The following is a 20,763-nucleotide window of genomic DNA, read 5'->3' on the forward strand; positions in this document are numbered from 1 at the left end:
TATGTTATTAAGGGCTTGTTCCTATCCCGAGGGGATTACGGTGCAAAGTCCAACCACCTCTCTTCTAACAAATTCCGTTGACATGTTACAGATCTCGAAGAAGCGATGCACGCTTTCAACGAGGCCAAGAAAGCGGTGACGTCATGCCAGTATGATTATCTCGACTACAGAAACAACGAGTTCGACAAGGACTACCAAGCCTTCGAAGAGAAAACCAATGCTCTCCGCGAGTCGATTGGAAACACGATCGAAGTCAACTTTGCTAGTGTCTGGGAGACGCCACAGGGAATTAAGTTCCTTACTAGGTTTGAAAAGGTACACAGATAATAAATGTTAATATTTCATTATGTTATCGAAATTGAAACTCCATTCATTACCGACAAAAATATCAGATACATTGATTCGACTGATAGGAAGTCTGGACGAAATCTTGTTATCGTTATAGAATTTCATTGATTTTTAACAATGGTAAAATCAGTGTTGTTACTTGCAGTATGAACGTAAATTAGCATTTTTTCATATAAAATGTATAATTATGCTTGTTATATAAAAATATTAGGCCTTTCCATATCTTCATCAAATGTTATCATCAAATTATTGAGATTAATTATTTATTAATACATAAATTTTCTGCCCTGGTAGAATACCAATGCCAATTTTGAATTAAAATTTAACCATAAAATGCCCTTTACAATTTTTTTTTTAATTACTTTTTCATCACATAAGCAAAAGCTTAACATTATATACTTTGATACAAAAAATTTCAGGTTAGCAAAAAAATTCAAATAACAAAACTCAGCGAGAAATACGATAGAGTTTTAAAATATAGCGAGAAGGAAGTTGACAAAATAATGAAAATGTTCAAAAGGCAAAAAGACGATCCGCCCTTACCGAGGAACTACTCTCCCGTAGCCGGTACGTTGAAAATTTCCTAATGAATCATCATGACACTATAAATAAAAGAATACACACTTGTTACAATATCTAATATTCACTTGGACTATAATTTTGTGCTAAATTACAGGTTAATTGATTTGTTGACATTTATTCAAATTCAGTTGCAAGTTAACTACATTAAGTCATAGTCATAATTAAAGTTCAGTAATATTTTCTAGTTCTTACTTTTGCTGACCTTCCATGTCAGATTAACAGTGTACATATGTATAATATATGCGTAGAATTGTGTGGAGTCTTAATTATTTATTTATTGAAAGTGGGATAGGTGTATACCATATAGATAAAACTCATTCGTCTCACAATCTGCCGTCAAATGGCTATTATTGTGTTCCGATACCAAGGGTGAGTGAGCCAATGTCAATACAAGCATAAGGGACATGACATATTTCCCAAGGTTGATGACGCAGTAGTGATGTAATGATTAGCGACATTAAACATTTTTGCAAATGACATAAACATGTGTATTGGTATAGTACAACACAACTTAGATGTCGCATCGGCAAAATTCGTAAAACCGACCACATCCGAATTAAGTACGCTATACCAAATTATCAATATTTATTTCTCACACGAATATGATCTTTGCACAAACGTAACAACTTGTAATATCATATGACCTAATATATTCGTCAATTTGACGCATCGATTTACATGCACTTGCTTTCTCTGACGCGTGAATCTAAAGCGACGAATAGCGTCGAATGTTTGTTGTTTCTTTTTTTTTTTTTTTTTTCAAAATGTGTATTGCTGTTGGCCCTATTGGCCTCTACAGCGTCACCGGGTGGGGTAGGCGAGCAATATGCTCAGGCCTAGTGATGGGAGTCCACTGAAGGGCTCAGAATACGCGCATCCTAAGGGTGCCTCCTATGAGGCCGGAAGCGTCGAATGGCGCGATAGGGAGCTATTTGTATCGGTTGTGTGAATCGTCAGTAATCGGTTTTATTTTCATTCCATTGCATTTTCCGATGCTACATCTAATTTGTGTCATACTATACATCGATATTGCTTCCAAACTGACATGGATAAGGGCACTGAAATGTGTCATTACTTTTTATAACAAAAAAAAAACAATTTTTTGAACTCAAAAGGCTAATGAATTCGTGAATATACAGTTGCTTACAAGGTAAATCAGTAGGTAAATTAGCTCATATGTAGGCTGAAAGACGAATGGTTCACCTGCTGGGAAGTGGTCTAAATCTGTCAATATTAACCATTATGAACATTCCTATGTACCATTAATTGGACACTAAGATGTCTCGTGTGTCTGAAATTACACTAGATTACTAATTAGTGTCGTACTATACGTGGAGATGGTGAATGAAGGGGGTGGGTGAATGCGGGTGTAGGTCGCATAAAGTGGGCGCGCTGCCTGATGTACAACATGACGGAGACGGTGGAGAGCGTGTGCGCGCACGGCGTGCTGCGCGCGCTGCCCGCCGCCGCCGACGTGATGCGCAAGTACGGCGCCACGCGCGCGCTCATACGCGCCTACGAGGAGACCATGCGCGCCGTCTGGATGAACCAGAACGTAAGACCGGCTCTGTCAGTCGAATTATTCAAGGCTTTTACTAGTGCTTTTGAATCGTTTAACAACTGTATTAAGTGAAGCTAAGTAAAGTAACAGCCTGTTCACACTGCTGGGCTAAGGTCTCCATTCCCATTAAGGAATAAGACTCCACCACCCTGTTCCAATGCGGGTTGGCGGAATGCACATGTGGCAAAATTTCTATGAATTTTCTGTTTTCGATATTTATCATTTTTGACGCTGTTTTCTTTCACCACCGATTGAGTCTAATTAATCTTGTACAAAATAATATGCTTTAGCGGAATGAAACATAAAATTTCTAATATAATAATTTTAAGAAGACTAGCGTGTTTCATTATCGTGAGGCACACACACAGAGCAAGACCATGCTCTCGTGTGTATATTCACCACAATGCATCAATGTGTTGCATAAGGGGCGGGTATTAACCTTTTTTGGGTATCATGCAATAAGGGATGTTTGGACATCATAATCAAAAATCACAATACGTCACTAAGCACTGCGCATTGAAACATTAAGCAGTTCCTAAGTGGGCGCTACGAACATCCACTAAGTCTCTTACTACTCGGCGCCTTCTGGAAGTTTCTTTTTTCAAGGTTACCGTTGCTTATTGTTCTAGTCCAGTCTTTGTTATTCGCGATAATAGTATTTTTTATTGACTAATCACCGATAAACTGATGTGGCGAATGGTTAAAACCATAGACTTAACAAACCCTTTTTATTTTAATTCTCGTTTTGCCCTGAGAAATTCTCGCTTGTATGTAAGATTAAGATATTAAATCGAAATAAAATTCCCAAAGTATGAAATAGATTTCTTATTTCAGCTATGGGACGTGGACGACAGTCTCAATAACACATTGTTGAAGATAGACGACTCCGGTCGTATCGCGGTCAACTTGGATCACACGATCAAATTGCTGATAAGGGAGTCGGACTGCCTCGTCAAAATGGGCCTCGAACTGCCCATTGTGTGTCATTCTTTGTACGCGAAGAAAAATTATTTCACGCTCGTAAACGATTCCTTACAAGTGAGTGTGTTATTTATACTTGGCCGGTTGTTTAACAACACGCGGCCTTCGTTTGAAATGCTCTTTGAAATGTCTCATTGTTCAGACGCAATCGTTGACTGAGTTTATACATTTATATAGATTGTTTTTGATAAAAAATGTGATATTAAAGTTTATGGTTCAACCAATGATGTTCTAGTAAACAGATATGTTATTAACGCGCAAAAAGTGAAGACTAGAAAACGTCCTAATTGGGACGTTTTCCTTTAGTCGTTTTACGTAGTAATACGTTATAATACATCATAATTACGTAGTAATACGTTTTGCGTAATTAAAACATTTAGTTATCCCTTTTACTTATTGTTTTTATCAAGCAATCCTTTTTACTTGTGACGAAATGTAAAATAAAGGGTCCCCGGCGCGGCACACTATTTTCTGTTGTTTAGTATGGGTATAACATATCTGTTTATTAGAATATCATTGGGTTCAACACAGAATGAATTGGTTATTTCGTTGTCCAGTTCCTACTGGAAGACTATCTTCGTACAGTTCGGCAAGTCAAGCTGGAAGTGCGTCCTCTGCTCCTGCCTCAAGTCGTTCGTCTATCCTCTCTTCTGCTTCCTGGTCTGCGGACGGTGTTTTGGACGAGCGATGATTGGAAGGTCTTCATTGACCGCGCCAACGCAGCCATTAACAGCTTCGACGTGCTCGTGACGAGAGTGCACGATATATACACGAATAGAATTATTTACATGTTGTCTGGAATGCAGGAGGTTACGTTGATCGCCTTACCAGGTAAGTCTTTGAATAAATTTACCACTATTATACCATACATTTATTTATTTATATTGCCAAACTGTATACATATCATTCCAGGACTTTGTCCTAATTCGATATTAGAGCATGTTGAACAAAAATATTTAAAATATGTATATGTTTTATAATATAATATTATCTAAGTAGTATATGATATATTCCAAGCAGCAATTATTGTGAGTTCACTCATTATATAAATATTAGCTTGCTAGGAACGTATGAAAAAGATTATCCAATATAATAAATATGACTGAACGGCTCCAATAATATAGGTATAGTACGACACAACTTAGATGTCGCATCGGCAAAATTCGTAAAACCGATCCCATCCGAATTGAGTACGCCATCCCAAATTATCAATATTTATTTCTCATGCGAATATGATCTTTGCACAAACGTAATAACTTGTAATATCATATGACTTAATATATTCGTCAATTTGACGCGTGGATTTACATGCACTCGCTTTCTCTGACGCGTGAATCTATAGCGACGAATAGCGTCGAATGGCGCGATAGGGAGCTATTTCTATTGGTTGTGTAAATCGGCAGTAATCGGTTTTAATTTAATTCCATTGCATTTTCCGAATCTACATCTAATTTGTGTCCTACTATATTTATAAATAGATGTAGTAATAAACCTATTGTTCGAAGATCTGCTACTGTAACAAACTTATTTTTTTTTATGTTTATGTTTTAGAAGAAACGCCTTGGTCAGTGGACGAGTTTATCGAGCACGTCGAGAGTGGCTGTCGGTAAGTCGACTTTACTGACTGTTGTCGCCCGCAGATTGGTTCACGTTTTAAGGGCTGGTCAGCAACTGTTAGGCATAAAAAAGAACCCTATTTCTTTCCTTCCTTGGTATTCAATATTGCTTCTTCAAATTCATTTCAGTGGTCACCATGAAATAGTAATAGATACACAATGTTTTTTCCTTTTGCATTTGAATTTAACGAAAAGTTATTTTTGTAGACTATGTTGCTTCTTCTCGCATTAGTTTTCTGCAAGTGAAAGTCTCCTCAAAATCGGGCCAGCCTTTCTAGGGATTAGCCAGAAGAATCAGACAGAGAGAAACAAATTGTAAAAAAACGTTCATTATAATATGTAAAAGCGATAGCGACGATATATATATATATATATATATATATATATATATATATATATATATATATATATATATATATATATATTATACACTGTATAATTATTAACGTGTTAATATTATTTATAGAAATGCATGCGTGGAACTCAATAGAAAAAGTCTCATGGTGGAGGAGGCAGTAGAAGAGGTCCTCGATTTGGTCAAAAAAGCCGCGCAACAAGTGAAGCCGACCGAGATCAACCCGGACTTTGAATTTCTCATAGCTGATGGTGGGTTTAATAATATAACTAGCTGTGCCCGTGACCTTATACGCGTTTTTAATTAAACAAAAAAAAATAGACAAATGCCACCTTAGTCTACCCGTGACCACGAACGCTGTAAAGTGCTCGAAACGTCGGGATGTCCAAAATAATTAATATACGCGATTAAAATCAGTTATAACTAGTTTTATTTAAAAAAATATATTATTGTAGCCTAAGTTATTCCTCATCATATCAGTTATCTGCCGGTACAAGTCCCGTCAAATTCAGTCCAGCCGTTCCAGAGATAAGCCGAGCAAACAGACAGACAAAAATTGTAAAAAATGTTATTTTGGTATATGTACCGTGTATATATACGCTTTGAGTAAAAAAGGGCTATTTTAATATTACAGACACACCAATTTTATTATATATAGATTACATTAGGTTGGGGAAAAAGTCTTTTCGCATATAGTATGTATGAACTTGTAATAAAATCTCTTTGGCTATATCATTTGTCTCTGGTTGGTTTTGGTATCATTAAAAAGTTTTAATTTTAAAGAAGGCACTTCCAAATTCAAATTAGGAATTTGTGTGATTTTCATTTGTTTTTGTTGTTGTTAAAATGAGTGAATCTAAAGATGAAATTCGATACATTTTAAAATTTTACTATAAAAAAGGAAAAAATACAACTCAAGCCGCGAAAAAAATTTGTGATGTTTATGGACCTAATGCAGTATCTGTGAGAGTAGCGCAAGTTTGGTTTAAGCGTTTTCAAGCCGGAAATTTTGATATCAAAGATGCATCTCGCTCTGGTCGCCCTGTTACGGACAAAATTGATGCCATTTTTTAAAAAGTGGAGCAAGATCGGCATATTAGTAGTTACGACGTAGCTGAAGAACTGGCAATTGACCACAAAACGGTTTTGACTCATTTGAATAAAGCTGGGTACACAAAAAAGCTCGATATATGGGTGCCTCATGAACTCACTGAAAGAAACCTAATGAACCGTGTACTCATTTGTGATTCTTTATTACGACGTAATGAAACCGAACCATTTTTGAAAAAGCTGATAACTGGTGATGAAAAGTGGATCACATACGACAAGAACGTGCAAAAAAGATCGTGGTCAAATGCCGGTCAAGCTTCACAGACTGTGGCAAAACCCGGATTAACTCGCAACAAGGTAATGCTGTGTGTATGGTGGGATTGGAAGGGCATCATTCATTATGAGCTGTTACCGCCCGGCAGGACCATCAATTCAGAACTGTATTGCGAACAATTGATGAGATTGAAGCAAGAAATTGAGAGAAAGCGGCCAGAATTGATCAACAGAAGGGGTGTGGTTTTTCACCATGACAACGCTAGACCTCACACATCTTTAGCCACTCAACAAAAATTACGAGAGTTTAGCTGGGAGGTATTAATGCATCCGCCGTATAGTCCTGACCTTGCACCTTCAGATTTTCATCTGTTTCGGTCTCTGCAGAATTCCTTAGGCAGTGTCAGGTTAACATCACAAGAGGACTGCCAAAACCACTTGTCGCAGTTTTTCGATCAGAAGCCCCAAAATTTTTACAGCAATGGGATCATGTCACTACCGACAAGATGGCAAAAAGTTATGGAACAAAATGGCACCTACATACTTTAGTCAAATGTAAATAAACTATAAAAAAAACTTTTTGAATTTTCATATAAAATACGAAGAAACTTTTTCCCCAACCTATTATGTGGTTTAAGAACTTTATTAATTCCTCAAAAGAAATACATATATTTCACTTACTGAGAAACGATATAAAATAAAACAAATATAAAAGAAGCGTACAGAGATAACAAAGTATATAGATAATGTAATTACATATATATAGATTACTAGCTTTTGCCCGCGACTTCGTTCGCGTGGACTTCAGGTTCGTCCCGTCTAGTCTAGTAATCGCTTAAAATCGCTTCGTAAATAAGTCATTATTTCTCGTACAAAGTAAAGGATAAAAAATGGTTATTGTGGGTTATTCCTAAGAGATAAACATATACCATCACGGACTTTTTGTAGACCTTTTTAAGTTGTACAATACTGTAGTACATTGTTTTGATCTATCTTGTAGGATTCAGTCAGCGTTTGCAATGTAAGCGCAAAAAATGTGTTTTTTTACGACCTCACATTAGAAACCTCAAAAATTGTAGCCTATGTGTTATTCTGATGTATAAGCTATATTGTGGTAAAGTTTCATTCAAATCTATTCAGTAGTTTTTACGTGAAAGAGTAACAAACATCCATACATACAAACTTTCGCCTTTATAATAGTAGTAGGATATAATTCTCATTAAATATATCTAGGTTTCGATATTATGTTCTTGTATTATGTGTACGCAGACGACACGCAGTCGGCCAGCGGTGCTGCCTCGACCATGAACGAATCGACCACCAGTGGTCAGCAGGACTGGTCCGCAGTATGGGAATGCTTTGAGAGCCCTCACCGCTTACTCTCCATACCCGCTGGTGGCTTGTCCAAGAGCATGCAGGTACTAACGATAGCCTTATATTGAAACTATTCGATATCATTATAGTACGACACAACTTAGTTGTAACATCGGCAAAATTCGTAAAACCGATCACATCCGAATTGAGTACGCTATCCCAAGTTATCGATATTTATTTCTCATGCGAATATGATCTTTGCACAAACGTAATAACTTGTAATATCATATGACCTAATATATTCGTCAATTTAACGCGTCGATTTACATGCTCTTGCTTTCTCTGACGCGTGAATCTATAGCATCGAATGGCGCGATAGGGAGCTATTTGTATCGGTTGTGTAAATCGGCAGTAATCGGTTTTATTTTCATTCCATTGCATTTTCCGATGCTACATCTAATTTGTGTCATACTATACATCGATATTGCTTCCAAACTGACATGGATAAGGGCACTGAAATGTGTCATTACTTGTTATAACTTATAAAAACAATTTTTTGAACTCAGAAGTTGAATTGGTGAATATACAGTTGCTTACAAGGTTTTTTAATTAGCTCATTGGTAGGCAGTATAGGTAGGCATTGGTAGGCTCATGGTTCACTTGCTGGGAAGTGGTCTAAACCGCCCATTGGCACTGTCAATATTAACCATTATGAACATTCGTATGTAACATAAATTGGACACTAAGATGTCTTGTGTGTCTGAAATTACACTGGATTACTCAACCTTGAAACCGGAACACAACTATACTAAATAATTTGGCAGTAGAATACGTGATGATTATTACTTAAGGCTTTAGTAAATTATAGGTCAGAAAGAGGTATTTTCTTAACTCGTATTGTTTACGCGCTTGCCGCGAACAGCGTTAACGATGTAAACATAGCCGTATTATAGCATACTCAGTATATATAACGAGGAGTCAGCCATCAACTCGTTATCAGACTTGACGATATTAAAAATATAAGCCTAGTTGTTCTATATTATGGTATAGGTTGGCGGACGAGCATATGGGCCACCTGATGGCAAGTGCTCACCATCACCCATAGACAATGAAGCTGTAAGAAATATTAACTAACCCTCACATCGTCAATGTGCCGCCAACCTTGGGAACTAAGATGTTATGTCCCTTGTGCCTGTAGTTACACTGGCTCGCTCACCCTTCAAACCGGAACACAACAATACTGAGTACTGTTATTTGGCGGTAGAATAACTGATGAGTGGGTGGTACCAACCCAGACGGGCTTGCACGAAGACCTACCATCAACATTTCACATTCGTAATATCTTTTCTTCGATATCCAAATAACCTTTTTTTCGCTGTCATGTGTTCTACGCCATACTGATGTCATTATATGCGATAAATAATAAATAAAACAATTATTATTAAATGATTTTAATAATTATTTTATTTAGATTATTAGACTTTTTGACGCTCCGACATATATTTATTATACAAAAAAATCAGTCTCATAATTCGCGAAATAGACACGCTAATTATCATAAAGTATATTGTACTACATCCTACAAGAGTCGGGATGGTCCAGTGGTTCGAACGCGTGCATCTTAACCGATGATTGCGGGTTCAAACCCAGGCAAGCACCGGTGATTCATGTGCTTAATTTGTCTTTATAATTCATCTCGTGCTCAGCGGTGAAGGAAAACATCGTGAGGAAACCTGCATGTGACAAATTTCATAGAAATTCTGCCACATGTGTATTACACCAACCCGCATTGGAACAGTGTGATGGAATATGTTCCAAACCTTCTCCTTAAAGGGAGAGGAGGCCTTTAGCCCAGCAGTGGGAAATTACAGGCTGTTGTTGTTGTATATTGTATAGTAAGACACAAATTAGATGTAGCATCGGAAAATGCAATGGAATGAAAATAAAACCGGTTACTGCCGATTTATACAACCAATAGAAATAGCTCCCTATCGCGCCATTCGACGCTATTCGTCGCTATAGATTCACGCGTCAGAGAAAGCAAGAGCATGTACATCGACGCGTCAAATTGACGAATATATTAGGTCATATGATATTACAAGTTATTACGTTTGTGTAAAGATCATATTCGCGTGAGAAATAAATATCGATAATTTGGGATAGCGTACTTAATTCGGATGTGATCGGTTTTACGAATTTTGCCGCTGCGACATCTAAGTTGTGTCGTACTGTACTTGTGTAAATTAATAATGAAAGAATATTCGTTTGCAGGAAATGGTTAAGAATGCGGTGAATGAGATGCGTCGCTACTACAGCCGGAAGGTCGTCGACGTGCTCATTAAGGTCACCAGACGCGCCCTCGACCTCGTCATCAAGCACTTTTCACAAGACGTCGAGATCGCAGGTAAGTCCTAGCTGTGATGTAGCAACAGAACACTCCTCATAAATAACACGTTTAAAAGTAATACATGTTGGAATAATACAAAAACTCTCCTCACAATCAATACTTTATCTCTCCTGAAGTGGTTCACGATCCTTCCAATTCGACGATTAAAGTAAGAATGACCATTTCTAGGCTTACTCCTAGTATTTAATGTTTACTCCGATTGTAGCAACATCTGGTTTCGATCCATTTAAAAAACAATTTAGTTTAGTCAAAACCGGATGTTGACAATCAACGCAAATTGTAACAACTATTTAAATCGAATTATTTATGCATTAAAACAATAAAATATGTTCATATTAAAATAAATATGCTACCATACAAATCAAATCAAATCAAAATAATCTTTATTCAAGTGGGCTTTTACAAGCACTTTTGAATCGTCAATTAACAATTAAGTGAAGCTACTACCGGTTCGGAAAGTAGATTCTACCGAGAAGAACCGGCAAGAAACTCAGTAGTTACTCTTTTTCAACATTTAAAAAATACAAAGTCATGTTAGTTAATACAATTATTTAAATTAATATATCCTGCCTGGAAGTCAACGGAATTCCACGCTTTTTTATCATCTACAAAATCTTGTATCGAGTAATACGCCTTTTTTACCAATGTATTTTTTATAAACGATTTAAATTTACGAGACGGCAATGTTAAAAATGTCTGTGGAATTTTATTATAGAAATGGATACCTTGCCCCAAGAAAGATTTATCGACTTTGCGGTGTCGGAAACTTGGCGTTATAAGCTTATCCTTACTCCTAGTGTACATACAATGATTATCACTGATTTTATCAAAGTGATCAATGTTACTGTGAATATACATAATATTGTTGTGAATATATTTCAAAACAGAAAAGTTGAATAAACTTATCGTAATTCATAAAAGTAATACATTTGAAACAGATACATGATACATGCACTTATTCATACAAGAACAATAACGATTCAATTAAAACGAAAATGTATGACATTAGGTTCAATGTTGATCTCGCTTCCCTAAATAAATATTCGATCATTATATAAGTATGCTTCTATTTCAGTAGTGATTTGTTATTTATGAAATTTATTATGTACGGTTTGATTTCATGATGAATAAATTATTGCTCTTAACAGATTCGCATTATTAATGTATACAAAAAAAATATATAAAAAATACGCCTGTATATAAGGCATAAATTTTATTGAGTAATAAATAGTGAATCTGTTAAAACTTAGCTTAAAAAATAGAGCAAAATTATGTTTAGATTTTAGTACGTGTTTTAAATATGGATATACGTCATGTACTATAATGTTAAACCCTCTCTGTCTGATAATTACTTATTGGGTTTTTCCATCGAAAAATTCTCAGTATCAGACCGGAGTCTGTATCTTCCGCTAAATTAAGATGGAGGTACACACAGCCATCGAAAGTATGTAAATATTTGTGTCGGATTTGTCGCCCCATAGAAATATGAGGAGATGAAGTAGAAGGCACACTTGCGTTTGCGACCACACTTGTAGTGCATTAGTGTGGCTTCAATTTTTGTACAAGTACTGCGTATTTAGTTGGTCTCCATTGAGTTTGGCCACCGTGGCCAAAACAGGTCAGGTCGAAGTGATTTCTAATATAATGATAACGAACATACTTTAAAAAATTGCATGTTAAGTGCCCAAACGTTATTTGTTACGATATTTACGATATTTAGTAATTCTTGTCAATTTGGATTTTTTTTTGTTTGAAAGGTATATCAGTCGAGAATGTTCTTTCTTAGCTATGTTTAGTGGAAATCGGTTCAGGTCTTCAAGGTCATCAGTTCGTTTGTTAGGTTCGATAGGAATGTTACTCGCTCAGTTTGTTTGCAAGCATATGTGGGATCTGACATTTGAAACAATAATGCCTTCTGGAACCACTGAGCTGGTCTGCTGTTAGGGCTCGAAGAGACGTAACCCTGGACTGCCTTTTAGTAAACCCATCCAGTTTGGGCTGGTTGGATTTGTCTTAACTAGTTCTCTTTATTATTCTAATTGACGAGGACCTAATGCTGGTAATCTGGAACTTCTGAGCTGGTCTGATAGCGCTCGAAGGTAGGAGACGTAACCCTGTTTTACCTTTAGTAAACCTATTGAGTCTGGGCTCATTGAATTTGTCTTGTTTGGTCGGGGTTTTTTTTAATTTAATTTTATTAAATATATAAGTTTTATAATAAGTTCTAATGAAAATTTTGCCTTTTTTTAATTTAACTCGCTCAGTGATAGAGAAATTCGATATGAAAAAACTTATATATATCGGCTGACAATTACCTAATGTTTTTTTCTTGACCCCAGAGTCGGATTTAAAGGTCAGGAGGCCCTGGGGCCACAAAGCAGTGGAGGCCCTAGACCAACAGGAGCGTGGTATATCTCGGTATTTGTTAACTCACTGAAAACTTTTGTGGCCCCCACTTATGTGGAGGCCGCAGGGCAGTTGCTCCGCTTGCCCTTCCCTAAATCCGGCCCTGCTTGACCCGCATTGGAGCAGCGTAAAGTGAGCTCCAAAACTTATCAAAAAGGAGATTATCCAGCCAGTAGAATATTAACAGACTTTAATATATATATCACACATATTTATAGATTGTAGATATATTCCACCCGATGCGCATGAGTACAGTATGTAAATAAGAAAACAATAATATTTATACCAGCGTTTTTTTTACTGTTGGATAATTACTCGTACATTAAAACATTACCTCTATCTATAAACAAACACATTATACCAATATTGGCATAAAGTAATGTAAAAGCCTGTAAGTAAGAGGGTTTGGAACATATTCCACCACGCAGTTCCAAATACGAGTTGGTGGAAATATTGGTATAGATATAATAAATAATATTTTCGTGCTAATAACACTTAGGCAGTATCTTTCCTAAAAATAAAAATAATCGTATTTAAATGACTCGTGTCGAAGATGGCTGACTTAACATGACATGCGCAGAAAGGCTTGTTCGCCTCTCAACTCTAACCTCTTTGTTGCTTATGTGTGCTTGGTATTATTGCGGGTGAAAAATACCTGTCGCTCTCGCAAAAGATTGAAATGGGATCTCAAGCGTACTCTTATTAAATTCAAAGTATATAAAAATAAAACTAAAATCAAGTACACACATACTTGATTGTGTCAATTAATAATAATAATAATTTAATTTAATGTACAATGTAGGTAATTTCAATTTTCTTTCTATATACTATTTTTTCTATAATCTTTTTCTAAATTCTTTCTATAATCTATATACTATTTTTTAATATGCAATTTTGCTTTTATAAAATTTATAAAATTTATAACGATTTAAATCATATATTTATGATCATCTTTTGTGCATGTTACATTGCCTCCTTTCAATGTAATACTTTGATTTATAGTATGTACAAAAGAAAAAGTTATATTTATAAATTGGTATTAAACACCTAAACAAAATATAAAGCTATTTTATTGTTAACAGTTGTTGTTTCACTGTGTTATTCAGAGGATTGACACAAATAACACAATTTCATATTTACCTATTAATTAATGATTATAACAGAGTTATTTACTCTACAATTTCATTAAATATTATAAAATTGATATGTTATACTATTTATGCATGGTAAAAATAAAGCATGTTTTTTACTTACAATAATTTAAAAAAATCTTTTCCTTGATTTTCATGCGTGATAATATAAATTTAAAAATATACAAATTTTCTCGTTGGTTATTTTTAAAATTACCTTTCTCATATAAATTAACGGAATTTATGCAATATACGTAACTTAAAACATTTATAGTACTACCAGCCTTTCGTTCACAAAAACTTTACGTATGGTATATACTTCACGCAGATGTTTAACGTGGACAAATTTAGCCGCATATTTACTAGGGCAGCAGGATTAGAAGGAGGTTGAATATTCTAGTGTTAAATGCGCATGTCAGTTTCTTAGGGTGTGTTGTGTACGTTATGCCCACATACATAATATCAGCTTAGTATTGCGTCAGTATCGTTGCATTTATAATGTTATGAAAGAGGAAAAAGAGCCATATTAAATCAATGTGATTAAGCTACTGAAGTCAAAGCGTTCGATTTCATTTACTTTTTTTTGAAAATGATTATTTTTTTGTTAAATTAAAATGTTGTCTAATATAGAGCACGTCTTTATTTACCATCGTTCATATTATATGTTATTGGTAACTTTTAAAATATTGATTATATTAGCGACTTGACTCAATCTATCATACACAATAGTTGACTTTATCAAGTCCGCCATTTTGATAATAATCGCTTGGCCTACGTAGGAACAATTGATGAATTGAATTTTAAAAGCAATAAACATTGGATACCTTTTTAGCTTGGATACACAGACAAAGAAATAACTAATTTTTCTTTTTCCAAAGACATAATTATGCTTTTTAACTATTTTTTCGCGGATATGAATAAATTAGAATACATGTTATAAATTATTATTTAGGATTACTTATTGAAAATTAATAAGAATATAGAAAAGTTAAAAATTTCAGTAAATGTTTTTTCTTTCAACTTTTAACAGTAGGAATTAATTGTAGAGAAAAGAAGTCGTTGAGTCATACATATTTTTCTTAATTTTATTATATTAGTATGGAAGGATATCAAAATTATATATTTGACATGAAATAATTCAAGAGTTGTTCGCTAATTCATCAAACCGCGGTAAAACACTCCAAGCTAGTAGTAGTAAATCGTAAGAAGGGATGCTAGTTGACATGCGCAAACCTTTCGCCATCCCTCTCCTGCTGCAAATTTCTGTTGATAGCTATTTCGGTATAATAATGTACATATATGCATAAGTCCCCCACTTGAACACTAGAGAGAGTAAGACCTTCTGTTGATCATGTTCTCTTGGTATAAGCGCGGATATTGCGGATACGATCGTTGTCATTCACTATCCGCAGTTCTTTGATAGCCCCAGCCAGATCTGTATCACAATAGATTGGTCTTGGAGTATTCAATTGAAATTGATATTTTTTTTAATGAAACAATATAATAATATTTGATCATAATTTATAAAATAAAATATATTACTTAAAATATTTAAAACGAATTTATTTTGTATTGTTATGTGTATAACACTTTCTGTAAAAAGGATAGGAAGTAACTTAGTCAAGTGATGCAACGCACATATAATACTCTATTTTATTGTCATAGCTACTTAACACTATATGTCTGTAGTATATCAGTAGGAAACACATTAATTGTTTTAATTACCAAAATTAAAAATTATTATGGTTGTCCCCATAGTTTACTGAGTATTTTAAAATTTTAAACCTTACACGACTTACCTAAGGATGCATTCTTGCTTTATATGTTTATAAATAACACTTCGAATAGAAGTTGGTCAATTTTTTTAACGTCGTATGCGGATTAGTTATTTCCACAGACGATCAATCTATTGACTATTATTGAATATTAACCTCGAGGTTTTTGTTTAAACGATATTAATAGTTGTTTAGTTAAATTAAATTTCATTGTTTCCTAATTTTGTCAAGTTTAAATGAAGGTTATTACAACGGTTTCAAAAATATTTTAAAACTTTAATAATTGTTTTAAATTTAAATATTTTTAAATTAATATTCACATTAAAAGTTAAACTTTATTAAATGCTTCCTCTTAAATAAAATATATTCGTGTTACGGTGTATTGTACTATGAATGTGATTACATATAAGGTATTTATCATGAGTATTACTAGTGTGTTGGGATTACTTCTTTTTTGTTCCGATGACATGCGCAAAGACTAGTTATAACTCCTATGATTTCTGTTAACCTGGTATATATGCGGCTCTCTACATTTCACGTAGATATCCGTATCCGCAGTGTGGTTGAAATTTAGTAAAGTAAACTCAGACAGTGTTAAATAAGTTTATTTGCGACGATGTTATAAATAGTGAGAATTTTAAAATATTAATTTTAGTTAATACAAATAGTATATTTAAATGTTAACTTTTATTGGAAAAGTAATATATGCAAATAGCAAACAGTCTATGTATATAAAATATTTTATATGAATGATATATTTTATGGTCATATATACTAATTGGTAAGTAGGAGACATAAACTGTTTATTATTATTTTTGTATTACATATTAAACACAGCAATTACTTATAACTTAAAAATCATATTAAATACTATTCATCAAATGATATTTATTGTTTTAATTTAATTCGTTTATTTTAAATATTTGAATCTGTTTTAAACAAGCATTATGTTAATGGGCATAAAATTCGTGTTGGATAGGCTCGAAACACCGAATCTTAGTCCAAAGATATTTCGTTACTTGTTCGTGTACCACACAGCGCGATGGATAGACGTTTGGAGTCACGAGCGACACGAGTGGGAGTTGGTCGCCTATTCGACTACAAGGTAAGCGTAGTGCTCTTACTAACAGCATTGCGACTTATTAAAATGTAAATTACCTGGTGTAATGCTGCTTATTTAAAAAAAATCATTGGCATATGACTAAACCACAAAATATACAGAAGTTATTAAATATTAGAAGAAAAAGTGCAGTGAAATGTGTATAATATAACAATACATTGTGGTCCTTAAAAAAAATATATATAAAAAACTTAATGGGGCGTTAAATATTAGTAAACTAAGTGACTTGTTAAATTATATAATTAGACAATCTTACTGCAACAATACGTACACGAAATATTTGAATATTTGTTATATGTATATGTTAATCGTAAAATTAAAGAATTGTGTATCATATGTACATCGGCATAAAAAATATTCAAATATTTATTTAGTGTAAAATTATTAATTTTAATTATTTCATTAAATTCATCATAGCACTTTTGGATGCAAGTATCATATAGTTAGAAAACTGTGTAATTCATAATATTTCAACATAATTAATCATAATTAGTTATTGGTCCGTAATTATAAAAAAAATCAACTACAAAACTCGTGTAAAAAGTTTTTAATTTATTCGTATCTATAGATAGATTTTGTATACACAAAAGTACAAAAGTTACTTTTATTTAAAAGTGAGTTGATTTATTATGAAGTACACATGCGTACTCCCCCACGAGTGGGAAGAGCATTATTTTTAGTAGACGGAGACCATTCGATTCAGCTCAAATGACATGCGCATAGCGCAACTGTCACTTTCGCACTTTCATTTTCATCGCGTATTCTATAGTTTAAAATCGATATATTTCTACTCGACAAAGAATAACGTCTGTATTATGACTGCATGATGCTGCAACTTCTGTTGTATTTTTATTATTACGTTGCTTCTCGGCACCCGAAGCAGTCATTTTAATATATTAAAACAAAAATTAGTACACAGTAAAATTAATTCATTAATATAAAACGTCTAAAAATACGAATCAATAACGGGAAATAGCTAATGATTGTATAATTGCGTTTTCGGTAAACTATGATACCTTTGTTATTTTTAGCAGATAATTATTATTTGAGGCATTATTAAGTTGCATCTCAACATATACAATTTTAGAAAAGAAGATTAATCTTTGTTGATGAGAGTCAGTTATTAACTAATTGTCTTTTTTCTAAAGTATTAGTAAATTCCAAAGCAATAGTAATTGAAAATACAGTAGTTGCTGGCTATTTATATCGGAAAGCATAAATATTATAGTGATTTAACATAAAATAATAAAAAACAATTGAAAACAACCGTCGGTTTCATTACAGTTTTCGTAATAGTATTAGCTCTACATATATATTAATTCGTGCTATTACTCTTCCAATATAAATAGTTCAGTAATTTTAAATGCCTCATAAATTACCGTTCACGATTTGACTTGCTTGGTCAGGCAAGGTATAAGAAAATTATTGGTACTGATCATAGTATAAAATTTACATAAAAATTAAATTATGTAGGTACGTAGGCGTAATAAAATTAGAAGGAAATTTTACTGCTAGTCTTTAATTTTGGTGTTGCAGTGAATGTAAATACAAAGTTAAAAATATAATGTAACAAATATTATAGATACATAATTTTATTGTTACTCAATCTAGGTTATTTTTATCAATAAAAACAAATAATAAGCGGGTGGGTAATAGATAGTATAGAAACAAATATTATATTATAATATTTGCATCCTATAATAATGATGGATGATCCTACCTCCACCGATGTTACTTACGAGGCCTAAAGTTACAAAAGTTAATTTAAATTATTCAAACATCTCGTTGTTTCTGCTACAGACAGCGGCTTGTAGGTATGATCTTGATAACGATAATGTATATACTGACTTTTGGAGTTTTGATGGAAGTTTATAAAAGCTCGTAACTGCTTTAAAAGTATAGAAGTCAGTATAGACGCAAATACTTTATGGATATTTACTTCATCTGTTATAAACAATGAAGTTATTGTCAAAGACTTTCTTTTTCTTTCTCTGTTGCAGTCACATCAGGTGTGCCCCAAGATTCTCTCAATCGATCTGAATGTTTTGACATATTGTACGAAAATTGTTTCAATATGCTATTGAAGTATTGTTATGATTTATTAATAAATACTTTAAAATTTCTGCTTGCGTTTTATATTATCATGACTGACACTTCTTAAGTTAAGACTGATTGATATGAATGAATTATTGATTTAAATCAATATCAAATACAATAAATCAAATACAATAAATAGTATAATTCTATTGCTATTATAAATTCGAAATACACAATATTTTTGTTAAATCATCAATTGCTTATATTGCTTATTCTATAATAAACAATGCCACTGAAAAATATCTAATAAGCAAAATATACAATGTATATACATTGTACATGTATATTACTCTGTCACATAATCGATATTAATATTTTACGTATTTTAATTGGTTTTCAAGTTTTTCCTGCTATTTATTTTGGTGACTGTGATAAATTTGTCCTTAAATGATTATGAAATGAAAATGAAAGAATCCTTAGCTTTTCTTTGATCCCACGTAACTCTTTCAAGGTATAGCATTTAAATGCTTTTCTAGTTACAGTTGAACATACATGTTGATTGATGTATAAAGTATATTATATAAAATTGATAATATTGCAAAGATAACATAATTTTATTTTTGTGTCAATAAGCTTAAAGTTGAGTAGACTGCTTAAGATGTAAACAGGTTTTGAACCTTTAATTTTTATTGCATCCTCACCTTTTTTGCTTGATAGAATTAAGATTGTTCGAATAACAAAAATGATAAGCGACTTGAATGTTTGTCTGATTATTTATATTGTGATCAATAATTCATTCATTTCAATACACGATTGCTGAGCGTTCTAGTGACTTCTTTTTATTAATGATGTTGTTCCTGACCGGTTTCGGCTACGGCGACCATTTCAACGGAGACCAGCCAACTGCGAAGTGAATGTTATATATTACCATAACTTGTATATATGATATGATGAAAGGACTAACCGTCTGTAGTAATTAACCTGTTCTGTAGAACAGAGAGAGTTCAATGCAACCCCTTACTTGACTTAGTTGCTTTACGAGGCACGGATACGTAAAAGTCAGTAGGACTTTCAATTTTTGGGCTGCAGCTAAAAACTCAGGGCATTTATCAAATATTTTTTGCCAAGAAACAATAATCATGTTTTATTGGCCTTGGAATTTGAACATTAGGTTTTAAGCTGCACTGAGCACTGTAAAACTTAACTTGTAAAAATTAAAATAGCCTCATTTTATTTTACCTCTTATTATGATTCTGCGTCTACTTATACGAATACTGTATTTAGAGGACTAGTAGAGCCACTCACTGAATACTTCCATGATTCCATGATTCAAAACAAAAAAATATATAATGTATGCTTGTTATTTCTTTAGTGAATCTGAACTATATTTTCTGAGAGTGAATAAAATTTATTCTATACATTTATGATCAGTTGCTTTGATCTTTGGGTAAAATGATTATTACATGTTTTGATTCCTTTCTAATGTAATATCAATATCACTATGGTGAACTCGTCAACATATGTCAATGTTGAGCGATGCAAGTATAATTTAGCTTCCGTTGGCCAGCCTGAAAATAGTAGTTAATGGAAAAAAATAGACAACATTCTGACAAATATATATTTAAGTATTTCTAAAACACTTGCACTGTAGACTATTGAGAATTCCATCAACAATCATTCTTCTTTCGTATTTATTTTAAGCAGCTTCTGGTTTGTTCTTGCTTTTCTGATAGAGTTCAAATGACACTGAAATAAAGGTAAGTTGGTTAAGATTTTCTAAAGCCAACCACACGATAAGAAAGCCATTA

General features: G+C 33.4%; 1 protein-coding gene and 1 long non-coding RNA gene across 2 annotated transcripts in view; both read left to right on the plus strand.

Moving 5' to 3' along the window:
• LOC124543404 (dynein axonemal heavy chain 5) overlaps positions 1-20,763 on the plus strand; it is a 101,544-nt gene that overhangs the window by 3,785 nt on the left and 76,996 nt on the right. The window contains exons 9-17 of the mRNA XM_047121620.1: positions 92-315; positions 768-915; positions 2,304-2,485; positions 3,326-3,529; positions 4,030-4,303; positions 5,024-5,078; positions 5,555-5,694; positions 8,036-8,184; positions 10,352-10,471. Of these exons, the coding sequence (XP_046977576.1) occupies positions 92-315; positions 768-915; positions 2,304-2,485; positions 3,326-3,529; positions 4,030-4,303; positions 5,024-5,078; positions 5,555-5,694; positions 8,036-8,184; positions 10,352-10,471 (1,496 nt within the window). The remainder of the gene's footprint in view (positions 1-91; positions 316-767; positions 916-2,303; positions 2,486-3,325; positions 3,530-4,029; positions 4,304-5,023; positions 5,079-5,554; positions 5,695-8,035; positions 8,185-10,351; positions 10,472-20,763) is intronic.
• Positions 16,775-19,041, plus strand: LOC124543311. The gene is made up of 2 exons (XR_006967444.1): positions 16,775-16,903; positions 18,919-19,041. It is a non-coding gene; the product is annotated as an uncharacterized LOC124543311 (long non-coding RNA).

Source organism: Vanessa cardui, chromosome Z (genome assembly GCF_905220365.1).
Source record: "Vanessa cardui chromosome Z, ilVanCard2.1, whole genome shotgun sequence".
Classification (NCBI taxonomy): Eukaryota; Metazoa; Arthropoda; class Insecta; order Lepidoptera; family Nymphalidae; genus Vanessa; species Vanessa cardui.